General features: G+C 47.5%; 2 protein-coding genes across 2 annotated transcripts; one reads left to right on the forward strand and one right to left on the reverse strand.

Annotated features, from left to right (window-relative positions):
* Nucleotides 1-1,106: 1,106 nt before the first annotated feature.
* On the forward strand, nt 1,107-5,403 carry LOC119354144. Its single transcript, XM_037620856.1, has 2 exons — nt 1,107-4,861; nt 4,947-5,403. Exon 1 carries the CDS (start codon nt 1,643-1,645, stop codon nt 3,344-3,346), a length of 1,704 nt encoding a protein of 567 aa, XP_037476753.1. The 5' UTR covers nt 1,107-1,642; the 3' UTR covers nt 3,347-4,861; nt 4,947-5,403.
* Nucleotides 5,404-10,635: 5,232 nt separating this feature from the next.
* On the reverse strand, nt 10,636-12,571 carry LOC119354145 (organic cation/carnitine transporter 2-like). Its single transcript, XM_037620858.1, has one exon. It carries the CDS (start codon nt 12,530-12,532, stop codon nt 10,949-10,951), a length of 1,584 nt encoding a protein of 527 aa, XP_037476755.1. The 5' UTR covers nt 12,533-12,571; the 3' UTR covers nt 10,636-10,948.
* Between the last annotated feature and the right edge of the window lie 1,032 nt (nt 12,572-13,603).

Below are 13,603 nucleotides of genomic sequence, written 5' to 3' on the forward strand. Positions count from 1 at the left end.
AAAGAGGTGGCTCATGTAGTCGCCGCCAAGGTTGGTGTAGAGGCATACGAGGGTTGTCATGGTGGCGAGCAACGCAATCCAACTTTAGGCCGAAAAATCATAAAGGAATGTCAATGAATTGGTCGGCGAGAAAGAAAGTACGTCAATCAAGTGGATGGGAAAAAGGATTCTCTTGGTGAATCGATCAACACAGTCATCGAATGAACCCTAGATACGGGTTATGCAGCCCCCGATGGACGTCATGGAGATTGACCTCCCCGCGGGCGATGTGGCGCGAAGCTAGATATAGGAACTTATACAACAGATACCATGTAAGAGAATTAGAGAGGCGAGAATTGACATAAATCATTTGTATGTTGTATTGAGCCTCTTGATGGTTTGTGTAGAGTACACGGCGTTTCTCCGAGAGATAAGGTAGGAGATTGGTTACACGTCGTATTCTATCAAACACGCAGATATATCTATATACTCTAATACTCTTTCCTTTCACAAATTTGGGATTTCACTGCATATGAATTGGATGAACAAACACACTAAACTGTGCTTATATACATTCAATTTTAAAAATATAAGAACATCTTACATTTGTGAACGGAGTGCGTAGTAATCCTGATCAATATACACACTAAACTGTGTGTATATACATTCAATTTTAAAAATATAAGAACATCTTACATTTGTGAACGGAGTGCGTAGTAATCCTGATCAATGAAAGGTTGTTTTACCCCCTCCCCCCAAAAAAACTCTTATTCTGCGCAAGCCTTCTGCATTTTCTGAAAAAAAGAGAGGATAAGCTAGCGAGCACAACGGCTGAAGCAAACATGGAGTGATCCCATTGAAGCGATCAATCCTCGCAGAAACAGTGATCGATCACACCATCACCGAAGACTTCGCGCAAGAGGTCGAAACTACTGGCAACACGCAGCGCTGCTGCCCGAGCGATGAGTCGATCAAGGTGCAGCGAGTCCTTCCTCCTGCTCGGTGCTTCCCAGAGCTCCCTGGTTCTTTTCTGGCATTGAAAGGAAATTCCCCACGCTCCAGAAGGACCGGGTCCCAGCCAATAGAGGGTCGCATGTTCTTGAACATCAGGTCCCTGTCATGACCTTAGCCACAGAGAAGACAGCGGGCCAAGCCATGACATGGGATGGAGTTAGTAATGGGCTTGGGCTTGTGGGAGCGGCTGGGCTATAAAGGAAGCAGCAGCGAACGACAACGGCAGCGAATGAATGAATCGTATTCAACCTTCTCATCCTCTGCTCTCATTCCTCTCCCCCGGCTTCTACTATATCTCATCTCCTCTTTGCTGATTTCTCATCCCAAATTCCCTTGTATCCTCTGAATCTATACCGAATATGGGTGTTGATTTATCCATCTGTTCGATCTCTGTACTGAGGTCGTGACAATTTGGTAATCAGAGCCCCAAAATTTCCTCCAAATTTTGCTCCTATTGTGTGTTCCTCAACTCTCTCGGCTAGATTCGTAACATCCATTGCCTTGGGTGCGATTTGCTTCGGTGAATCGCATAAAATCCCTGGGCTAGGTTGGATCGGCTTGGAGTGGAGCAACAACAACATCCAAACCCTCAGCGTAGAGACAAGAAAACAATCACCACCCACTTCCTGCCTACCAGGTGTTCGACAAAATGTCCAGCCAGCAAGAGGTGTTCACTGTCGGCGTTCTCCACGTCACTGTTCACCATGTGTACTACCCCGTCAGTGAGGAGACGTTGCATCAGGTGTTTACAATGTATGGCGTGGTGAACATCTCTATGTTCCAGAGAATCCACCATGTCGAGGCGGTGGTTCAACTCCGATCAAGAAGCGAGGCAGCACGGGCTCTCGCCATGCATGGCCGGTGCATATACGAGCGCTCCTGCCTCCTCGACATCCAGGACGTGTCGCCGGAGTACAACCTGCACTTGTGCTCACTGCTCGAACAGAAGCAGACCACAACTATGGCCGAGTACACAACGACGTTCTTGGAATGCGTACAACGCGTACTGGATATCAACCCCAACCTGAGCATCAAGAGCTTCATCCACCAGTACATCCTGGGCTTGCGGGGAGATATCCAAGATGTTGTGCGGTTGCGATCTCCGTCAAGCATCACCGGTGCTTCGTCCCTTGCACGGATAAGAGAGGATGAGATCGCTGAGGAGGTGGCCATGGCTGCAGAGAAACCTGACGATGACCGTAGAGTTCACGTCCTCATGCCTACGGTGATAGTCGCGGATGTCTTCCCCGAGCTGGCTGCCCCAACAGAGTGCGGTGCAGACCATGGTGTCATTTCCATTGACAGCAGCAGCCTTGCTGCAACGACGTCGGTCACATGTTCGATGGAGTGCTCGAGTCATGACGCCACCTTCGACATCTTCCTTGAGCCCACAGCCCCTACTATGTGTGAAGGGACCCTCGACATCGAAGCCATCAGTGTTGTTGCACCAATGCCCATGGCAGGCTCGACCAGTGGTCTGGCATGTGCTGATGTCAACATTCCGGTGGTCGCACCCCTGATTCTGGGAAATGTGACCCCATCGTCTGCATCTCCTCCAGAGGTTCCACCAACCTCACTGCAGTGGCCATTTTCCATCCTTGAACAGGACACCATGGCGTCGATAAGATGTTTGACCCTCTACTTAGACCACATTGGTGTGTTGACCCCCATGTACATACTGGATGAGAGTGTGAAAATCAAACAACAAGGACAAGTGTCACGACCAATGCCATGGCCTTCGTTCAAATGTCGTTCGGAACTAGCCAATCCTCAAGATCCATGGACAACAACTCAAGGTATATTTGGGAAACTATCTACAGATCAGCCATATGAGGATCTCAAATGTTGTGTTGCCCGTTTGGCCTTGCTTTGTACTAGCTCATCTGATGGGAATTATTTACAAGTAATTGCTGCACTGAGAAGTCTCTTATTTGAGTTCTATAATATTGGGGAGGCTTGGGGTCATTGGCACTATGCATATATGCAACAGTGCCGTTCATCTCAACCAGCATGTTATTTGGAGTGCATGAGGGCTGGTGATGCTATATTGAACATGGAATTGACAGCCCAAGTTTTATTCAATGCAATTCCAATGGAATTTGTGAGTAAGCATACTAACGGAGTCTGCGATTTCTTAAGAGCTTTTGACCAAGAGGAGGAGCTTAATTCCATTTCTGAACCGAGCGAACAAGCTACAAGGCTGTGTTATGTTGAACTGACATCTTCGGCTTATTCTTCATTACATTTCATCAAGCCTTGCTGTTTTGGACTAGGTATGCAGGGGTACAGTGCCAATGGAAGGCTGTCACCTGACGTGTCATTTTCTACTACCAACATAATGCTTCTTCCATGAGATACATTTCAGTTGCAATCTTGGGCACCACCTTCTGATGGTATAGTGGTAATAGTGGAGTACAAACCATGGCCATTGTGGGAAATCATTGATGGTTGTGAGAGCATTAATTTCCATGAGGCTATGCCTTGTTTTCTGATGATATTTCTAGTGGGTGGACATCTCTGCACCGAACAATATGCTTGTGGTATCTTGAGTGAATCTATCATAGAGAAGAAGTGATTTTGTATTTGTGCAGCAGGTAGTCGAGCCATGAGATTATGTAGAGCTGACATGGAACCTTTTAGCCAAGCCTACTGTCTTGTTATTATGTTTTCACACCTCACACTACAGGACAAGGACACTGACAATATTCTCAATCCTTCTTGTGACGCTGGCTACAACACGGGTTTCACTGATGTGTTCATTTGGTTAAATGTCAGAGTGTTTCTTGCTATGATTTGGCTCGGCGTCAGTGGAAAGTTGCAGCGATGTTCCATCAATGCTATGTTATTTGGGGCAACAGGCTCGTACTGTCACAATTTGCCACAGCAGGTGCACCCAACAATAGCTTCTTGGTCAAATTTATGAACCATTTTATATACTGTGTTGAGTTGCCGTTTGAACCTGGAGATCATAGGTTATTGTTGGTTCTTCTTGCCATTTGCGGCGCATTCGTTGGATATATTCATCTGCATGAGCATAGAGGAACATTGACATATCATTTGCCTTGGTGGTATACGACATCGCAACTAATACCGGAAGTTATGCAAGTAAAATGGTGTTTCTATTGGGCTAGATGTTTCCTCAGAATTATGGAAGAGATTACTCTTAACAGACTATGGGGTTTACAGAGGAAAGATATGCGAAGGAGGGCTACAACTGATAAGAACGTATGCAGAGATGTCGGTTACCATATTCTTGTTGGAGCTGACATTCTGAGTGATGAACATTATTCAACTATCAAAAAGCGTTATACATGTTGGCAGAATCCAATCCCCAATTGGATGCTCACGGACTGGCATATGCTTGAGATAAATACCAACAATAATGTCGTTCTAGCAGTTTCAGATGAGAACCATACACCGTGGAGGTTCGCAGTTGTCCATTATACTCTGCTCGTACCTCATTCCATTGTTGCTCATGGAGGGACTGTATTACATACCCAGCACTTGGGTCACCCAGCTCGCACGGATTGTTCAACATATATATGTGCAACATGTCAGCATCTTGGTACACGCATCCCACTAAGCATGCTGTTGTGCTAATGCTCTTGTGTGTCTGTACATGATTTGGAGCTATTCTTCATCATCAGTCCATTCTTTGTTCACATGGTCAACCTGAAGGACGGAATAGATAGTCAGAGTTCTCCATCAGATATGGCATTGTTATCTACGCAGCTGAAGTGTGATGGAACTATTACCTAGAGTTGTTCGCATCACAAGTTTCAGGTTGCCTGGACAAACTTTTCTTTGGAACATTGAGCTGGTCAACTTGTCGAACGAGTACCAGAGCGACACCCTCCATGTGATCCAGGTGATGTCCGCTCCGTCCACATTGAAATTCTGAATGACCTGCAAGTGCCATGGGATCCAGGAGTTCATTCTATTCTTATGGCAAGGTCGGCTTGCGGTCAACCGATTCTCAAGGGGGGAAGAATGTCATGACCTTAGCTACAGAGAAGACAGCGGGCCAAGCCATGACATGGGATGGAGTTAGTAATGGGCTTGGGCTTGTGGGAGCGGCTGGGCTATAAAGGAAGCAGCAGCGAACGACAACGGCAGCGAATGAATGAATCGTCTTCAACCTTCTCGTCCTCTGCTCTCATTCCTCTCCCCCGGCTTCTACTATATCTCATCTCCTCTTTGCTGATTTCTCATCCCAAATTCCCTTGTATCCTCTGAATCTATACCGAATAGGGTGTTGATTTATCTATCTGTTCGATCTCTGTACTGGGGTCGTGACAGTCCCATGTTGTTATCCATCATCAGCAACCGGTTTGACTTTGGCGCCACGTCCACTATGTTGTATATTCAAGAACGAATGCTCATATTTATCAAAAAAGCGATGTTCAATTATTTCCAAAAATGATGTTCGAGCAGTACTGTATTTCCTCCTTTCCGGTTTATAGGGCTCAATTCAAAAATCTCATCAATCAAGGTAGATGGTGAGTGGTGGAATACTTTTTGTAGTTTGCGAAAACACCCAGTTAATGCTCTTGTTTTTCTTAAAATATTATGTTTACCAATGTATTAATTGCAATACATGCATGCATAAAATACATGCATTGGTCAATTTTTTTTAATACTTGCATGCAATGATCTAATGCACCTTGGAATCTGAACATGTGATGATAGACAACCAAATTGAGCCTTATAAAATGGAAAAACTAAAATTTTGAAATAAGCCCTATAAACCGAAAAAGAGAGAGTATCTCAGAAGAAATGTTTGTGTATTTTAAAGGAAACATTAATGTATTATTGAAGTACAAAGAATAAATTAGCCCAGGTCAAATAATAAATCAGTGCTCATGGAACAAATCTTGACTTTATAATATGAAAATGTGACGTAAGAAATCATGATTACACTAGTCAATAAGAAAGTTTGGATTAAGTAGAACAAATTTTTATTTGCTCGTGAACAAACCGGAAGCACCTAGTTAATAGGAGTTCCGAGTCAATGGAACAAAATTTAATTGCTACTCCCTCCATCACAGTTTAAAGGGCGTACCTCACATCTCTCTGGGCCCAAGGTTGCTAGCGATTGGTAGGAATAACCGATGCGTTGAAGCTGCGATAGTTAAGGATATGCGCCTAATTAATCGCCAAACAAACACATAGTAACCTCCCCGTCCAGTAAAAAAAGGAAACCATCGCATGCATTGGTGGAGTAATTTCAGTTCACACCATGCATGCGCACCAGAAAGGCAAACGGAAGGACCTAATTCCTCCCAAAACGATGCAGTTAATAGGCTAATTAATGACATGAGCCCTATTTTCCTCTAATTGTGAAAAATTCTGATTTTGAAGATACGCCCTTTAAACTATGATAGAGGGGGTAGGATGGATTGCTAGAACAATTTAATTGCAAGTCACCAATTTAATTGTTCCGAGTCAATGGATTAACTAAAAGAGTAAGCATATTTCATCCTGCAAATTTCATCAGCATTACAAAGATGATTAAAGAGTAAAACGGGGAAGTCATGAAAATTACAAGTTTTGAACTGTTAGGTTTTGTCAAACAGTAAAAAAAATGGAAATGGATGAAGCGGGAACACAAGTACAATTGCAGACGCTACTAAAAAATGAAAACTTTTTTCAGGAAATACATAAAAACAAATATAAAAATATAAAAATAAAAGGAAATGTTGGTCATGGAAAAAATAGTTTAGAACAGCTTGATTGTGTAAAGGAAAATATACATGAAATGTTGCTAAAAATACATGAAATAGAAAAGGAACATAAGGGCATTTTCAATGGTAAGCACTTAGCCGGTAACCCCGGACATTTAGCGGCGATACGAAGAGCCCGTCTTGACTGTCGTTTTTTTTCCCGGTCAGTGAAAGCTGTCCGTCCAGGCGTACAGTGATTTGGGAAGCCCACCTATCGATGGTAAGAGCATGTATAGCCGGACCTTTCAAATTCATCTCATATGTTCGGACGGGTTGTTTAGTCACTGACCAGTCACGTCTTTTCGATTCAGACGGACGCTTCAAAAGGGTCTCAAATACCCAGACTGACCGGCACCCCCATATTCAGTTTAAATATGGAGCAGACATGACGGCATCCTGGCATGCCCGTCACGTCGGACTGATGAAGGGGTTCCAGCTGGAAACACCCTCAAACCCGGGGGTCTGAAGCTCGTCTCCTCTGTCGGACCGGTGGTGTCGCATGGCGCAACTCCGGCGGGCCGTGTCGTGCATTGCCCGGCTATTTAAGTCGACCGACGGCACCGAAACCCTATCATCCATCCACATTTTCCTCCTCCTGTCCGACACCGCCACTTTTCATTCCACCCATTCGCCTAGTAGCCATGCCCCCACGCCGCCGGATGAGGAGCGAGCCCTATCTGATGCCGGAGCGCAGGCTCGAGCTCCTTGAGCAGATCGGGGCTAGGCGCAAAGTCCGGATCGCCGCAGGGCTACCTTTGGATGCATTGGATCCGGAGGAGCAGTTGGAGGAGGACGACGACGAGGAGGAGGATGTAGGGGATGCTGACAACGGGGATCTGCAGGCGGAGCAGCAGGATGCTTGATTCCCTCCGGTTGGAGTCGGCTGCGGAAGCAAGACGCCGTCGCCGGCAGGAGATGGAGGCGCAAGAGGCCGCGGAGGAGGCAGAGATGTTCACCTATATGGATGAGGTTGAGCAGGAGGAGGATGAGCCGGAGCTCTCCTATCGGCCCGTTCAACCGGTGCCCAACGTCATTGACGTGGACATCTCCGACGACGAAGAGTAACTAGGACAATGCATAGATGTAGTACGTAGGATTTCTTTTACATGCTTTATATGGATCTTGGAGATGAAATTTAAGAGATACAGATGCAAAGTGACTCATTTAAAACGTGTTCCGTCAGTGCCCGCGTACTCGCCTTTAGCTGTACATGCTTAAAAAAGGGAGCGTTTTCTCCTTGGCGTGGTTGGGACAGCCCATGATCCCACTGATTCGGCTTGATTGGGTCATACAGCGTGCCTACACGCATCGCACGGCAGAAGGCACGCTCGCAAGCCGTGAGCTAACATACGTCCGTCGATCGGTACGTGGAAACGAAACAACAGCACAACAACGCCAGGCTCGGGTGGGTCGATCTGATCGATTAAGAAACTGATCTACCGCGAAAGCAGCTAGCACCTACGTCGCCGGGAAATCACGCCTTCCAACCAAGCTGAGATCTGCTGCAAGCTGCGTGGAGCAGTTGAGCTGAGCTAGAACCGGAATGCCTGGCCTTGGGGCCTGGAAGATGCTCCAAACATACGCGACCACGACGGCACCTTCGAGCTCTGAATTTTCCTTACCTGGAGACAGTTGTTGCATCTGTCGTAATGGTCCTGTATCAAACTACTAGACTACTCTCTCTCTCTCTCTCATCATTTGTGTTTTCTCTGATATTTTTTGCTTTAAGGCTCCTTTTTCGACTTTTCCTGTCAAAGGGAACTTTGGAACAACAAATCTTCGAGAAAACAAGAAGGGCTGCAACACAGGAAAATTTCATATCCATGACGGCTCATATCTCCTATACCTGTCTCTAATTGGGAGAAAACAACATTCATGTGTTATTCAAACATACAAACGTGCAACACTTTCGACCAATTTATGAGGTAAGTTCTTGAGATTCAACAATCACGGTTTTGCTTTGTACCGTGTGTTGAAAAAGATCCCTAGATCTAAAGTGCGCACAAATCTTAAGTTTCTCACGAGGGAAAAAAGACACCATGGATCAGAAATCATCTCCGCGTGCCTTAGGCCTATCTAAGGCATGTATGTTGCTTTAAGATTCGTGCATAAATTTCCCATGTGCTCAACCATCCTACTCCCCATCCTCATCCCACACACAATCCCGAGCGACATGAACTGAACCTTCATATTTATGTGAAATTAACCAAAGTTACATTTATACCTCATCTTTATTTTGCATGGGTGTTGTCGGGTTTTTCGTTTCATAGTGCACGTCCCAATTGCGAGTATGTGCGGTGCGCTTCCTGTCAGTATGTGGAACTCACTTTCTTCCCTTTCGTCACCTGTCTTTCAAACTTGATGAATTGCCGTTAGGACCCTAATATTATGCAAACATTTCCCAGGGAGATTGAGTAAACTATCATTCCCTACGGGCGGTCATCCGAGAGAACGTCATGAACTAGGAGTGTCCCTCAGAAAACCAGTCGCGGCAAACGCTCGAGACTTATCATGCTAAATTAGATATATTTTCCATGCCATTATATAAAAAAATGCCATGTTTAAAGAAAATTTTGTCTTGCTAGCAGAAAATTATCAGGAATTTGTCATGCTGCAACAGAGTAATTGTCATGTATTTTCAGGGATTTCCCATGAAGCAACATTGGAGAATTCATGTCAAAAAAAAAACATTGGAGAATTGCCAGTCTAAAAAGGTAATTTTCCAACTTGTTCGGGATTTACCATTCCGGCGAAAGAAATTGCCATGCTACATCAAAGGGAACTTGTGAAAAATTGGCATGCTCTAAAAATAGAATTTGTCATCCATATGTGTTCGCTCATATTGCCTATCCTGGGTGAACCTTTTAGTGCTGACAGCTCAAAGTTCGTTCAAAGTGGTGCGTAGGAGCGAACAATTATTGTCACATGTCTTGCTTTGAGATTCTTACACAGAAATTAAACGTGTCACAATTGTCGTGGGAACAATTCCGACAGTTGAAAGGGGTAGGGTAAAGAAGCATGGTCTATCGAGATGTAAACGGGTGACACGGTGCTTTTTAACGAGTTCGGATCTCTTGCGGTGGAGATAACAACTCTACGTTTCTTGCTCCGGAGAGGCTTTCTATGATTTGGCATGAACACAGAGTTACATGGTGTATGTGAGAGAGAGAGGGGAGAGTGTGTCTCCAAGCCTAAGCTAAGTGGCGAGAGAGTCAGGGGAGAAGAATGAGGGAGCCACGGCCCCCGAGCTATGTGGTAGGGGGTGGCTTATATAGAGTACGCCACCCTCTCACCTTTTATGTTACAAAATGGAGCATCAATGCCATAATATCAGCCCACTATGAAACCTTCACTATGAAGATGATGCTTCAACCGCCTTGCTGACTGTTGGTCTTCGCACGTCTGAATGAGTCATACTGCCGAGTAGATGATCACCTGGGTAGTGGTGGCATAGACATCGTCCTAGTAGACGGATAGTGTTGTCCGAATGGATAATATATCTGATATGAAATGTATCTGAACCCATCTAATGTGTGGACCTCGTGCTTTATGATATTTTGACTCTTCATGAGCCTACCAGCTATCCCCAACAATAATGGGTTTGCTCAAGAAAAACCTCTGAGATGACGTCTCATCATTAACATTTCCTTTGCTGTTATGCTCAAGTCATGGAAAGGAGTGATTGCCTGTTTCATGAAAAAAAACTACAATTTTGTTGCCAAATATTTATCCGTTGCCATCTTGGAAATACGGTTTCCAAGTCAACATAATACTATCAAAAAGACAAATCAATTCAATATAGGTCGCATAAATAAAAATGGGTGGAAACAGTATTCCATTCTCATGGCGGCAGGGTGCAACACGGCTATGTGCTTTTACACGCGCCGACATAAGTAGACAGCTATCATGCATGGTCAAATTAGCCTGGTATATATACATGTTTTATATTTGTATGGTACGACGAATCTATCAGCATCTTCCAAGCAGATTCCATGCAGAATTAGAATAAGCTCCGATCTCTCATCTAATCATTGGCATCACCAGTCACCAGTGACTCGGACGACCAGCTGTTTTATAATAATTGAATATTTTTTGTCTGAAATGTTCAGGACCATAGTAGTTCTCACGTGTTGGGTTCGGTAATGTGCTGCGACCTGGCAGCAGTTTTACTTGATTGGAATGGGAGCATGCATGGTATTAACTTTGTACATCAACCCGCAGTTTAGTTTTAATTACACGAGGTCGCTGTTACAGTCCGCATCGTCGACGGTGCAGGCGGCCACCGCCGCCTCCTTGTGCTCCTCCTCGTCCATGGTGTCCGACATGCCCTTCCCCCGCGTCTCCGGCAGGCAGGCGGCGAACATGCCGAAGCAGCCGACGACGAGCCCGAACACGCCGAACGACAAGAAGCTCCTCTCGCGGCCCAGCGCGACGAGCACGGGCGCCGCCACGCCCCCCAGCACCAGCGCCTGCCTTACCAGCCCCACCGCCGAGTTGCGCACCGACGTCGGGAACAGCTCGATGGAGTACATCATGATGACGTTGAACGCCGTGCACGTCGCGAAGAAGGAGAGCAGCTCCGCGGCCATCCGCGCCGCGCCCTGCGGGATGATGACGCACGCGAGGCTCCACACCCCCGCCGCCCCGGTGAGCGCGATCACCGAGCTCCGGCGGTTGATCCTGCCCATCAGGAGCCACGAGAGGATGGACGACGGCAGCTCGGCCAGCGCGTTGTACGTGACGCTCAGGTAGAGGTTGGACCCCAGGTTGCCGACGTTGAGCGGCATGCCGTAGTAGACCATGCCGACGCCGAAGCTGGCCGTCATGATCGCCGCCAGCCTCCGGAGCGCCCACGGGCGCTCCCACATCGAGTGCAGCGTGGCGAACACGCTGTCGCCGCCGCTCTCCTCCGCAGTGTCATTGTTCATGGTGCAGGCGTGCAGCATGGAGAAGCTGGACGTGATGCTGTTGCCGTTGAGCGAAGCGATCTGCTGCAGCGTCTCGATGGCGTCCTGCTTGCGCCCGCGCACCAGCAGCCACCGCGGTGACTCCTGGACGAGGAAGTAGAATAGGATGGAGTAGCAGAGGGATGGCACGGACGTCCACAGATACATGTTCCGCCACGATTCCTCCCGGAACGTGTAGGCGAGCGCCGGGAGCGACAGGAACCCGAGGGTGAAGCAGAAGAACCCCGCCACGCACACCGTGTCGCGCCACCTCTTGCCGACGAGCTCCGTGGAGAGGACGAGCGTGCACGTGCCAACCATGGACCTGCCGAACCCGGACATGAAACGCAGGGCGGCGTACACCCACACGTTCGGCGAGAACGCGGTGAGCACGCCAGCGACGGACATGGACACAATGGACACGAGCAGCATCTTCCTGCGGCCCAGGAGCGAGTCGGCGAGCGTCGTGAGGAGGAAGCCGCCGGCGAGGCAGCCGGCGAAGAACGAGGACGCCGGGAGGGAGACGAGCGCCGGGCCGGCGCACTTGAGCGACCACTCCGAGACCACCGACGTCACGGCGGGCCGGTCCCACGCCCACGCGCCGGGCGGGAGCGCGCACGGCGAGGCCACGGCGGCCGAGCAGGACGCGTCGGCGCCGGTGCAGTGCCACTGCGGCTCGGCGTCGGTGAAGACCGAGATGAACACCTGCTGCGCGTCGAAGGCCCACGCGAAGGCCAGCAGGACGGCCTTGAGGAGCTGCAGGGCGCCTGTGGCGCCCATGTACGTCTCGATGGTGTCATCGATCGACGGCGCCTTGACCGGCCTTGTTTTGTGGCTTGTTAGGAGCGGGGCGGCGGCCGTGTCAGACATTCGCAAGGTTTGGTGTGCTTGCCGCTAGCTTATCTTGGCTGCTCACTGGCTGTGTGGGGAGAAGGATGAGAGCGGGGGTATTTATACGGGCGGGATAGTGTACGTCAACGGAGCAGCGCTCCAACCAGGATTCCGACGCACAAGATCGATCGCTACGGGGATCGACGAGCTGCATTATTCATGGATTGAATAAGGGGGGACACATGTGAGATCCAGTCACGATATGTTAGAATATGGGAGGGGGCGTAGTATACTTGATGACCCGAGGGTCCACGTAAGCAACGGGCCATGCATAGGGGTATTAGGGTAACCCACTCTTCTACGTACTACGGCGCTCCTGCTCCACCGCCATCATGTGAAACCCAGTCACGATATTGATCGGCATGTTCTTGCGTAGGAGCTCGGCGATTAGCTAGCTCCAGATCATTTGACAAAACCCGGCATAAAACTTCCTTATCTCTTGGATTGATTCCAGTTGGTGCCGCCGTATGGGTACATCAAAAGCTTCTTTGCTATTTTTGTCTTGGAATCCTTCTTACGTTCACTCAAAGTGCCGTTGCTATTGTTTTAGGGGGAAAGGTACTATCTTGGCTACCCTTTCCAGGATGGTGCTAATCAAGGTACCCAAATCTTAGGGCCATGCTCACAAAAATCTCGCATGGGGTCATGGTACTTCTAGGGTGTCATGTGTTTACTTGGTTTTGGAATGTTCAGCGATGTCTCTTGACTGTTTCAGTTACCTAATTAAAATGAGTGTGTCTTCTCAGTTGATTGAGACTTAACGAAACCTAATATAAAAGCGTTTATAACACCACACTAGCGTAAAAAACGCTATTACGAGACGGAAAGAGTAGAACATGTAAAAAGAAAGAAAAAACTAAAAGAAAAATTTACACGGATCTCTACATAAGATCTCACGAATATAGCATTGACTGAGACTTCGTTAAGTCTAGGTCGACTGAGATCTAGCAATCACGAACTAAAACTGCATCCAATGTCGTTTCAGTTCATTTTTTCCATGGACGGTTGGTTGATTCTATGCTAGTATCATAGTCTGTGTCCCCGAATATG

Source organism: Triticum dicoccoides, chromosome 2A (assembly GCF_002162155.2).
Source record: "Triticum dicoccoides isolate Atlit2015 ecotype Zavitan chromosome 2A, WEW_v2.0, whole genome shotgun sequence".
Taxonomy (NCBI): Eukaryota; Viridiplantae; Streptophyta; class Magnoliopsida; order Poales; family Poaceae; genus Triticum; species Triticum dicoccoides.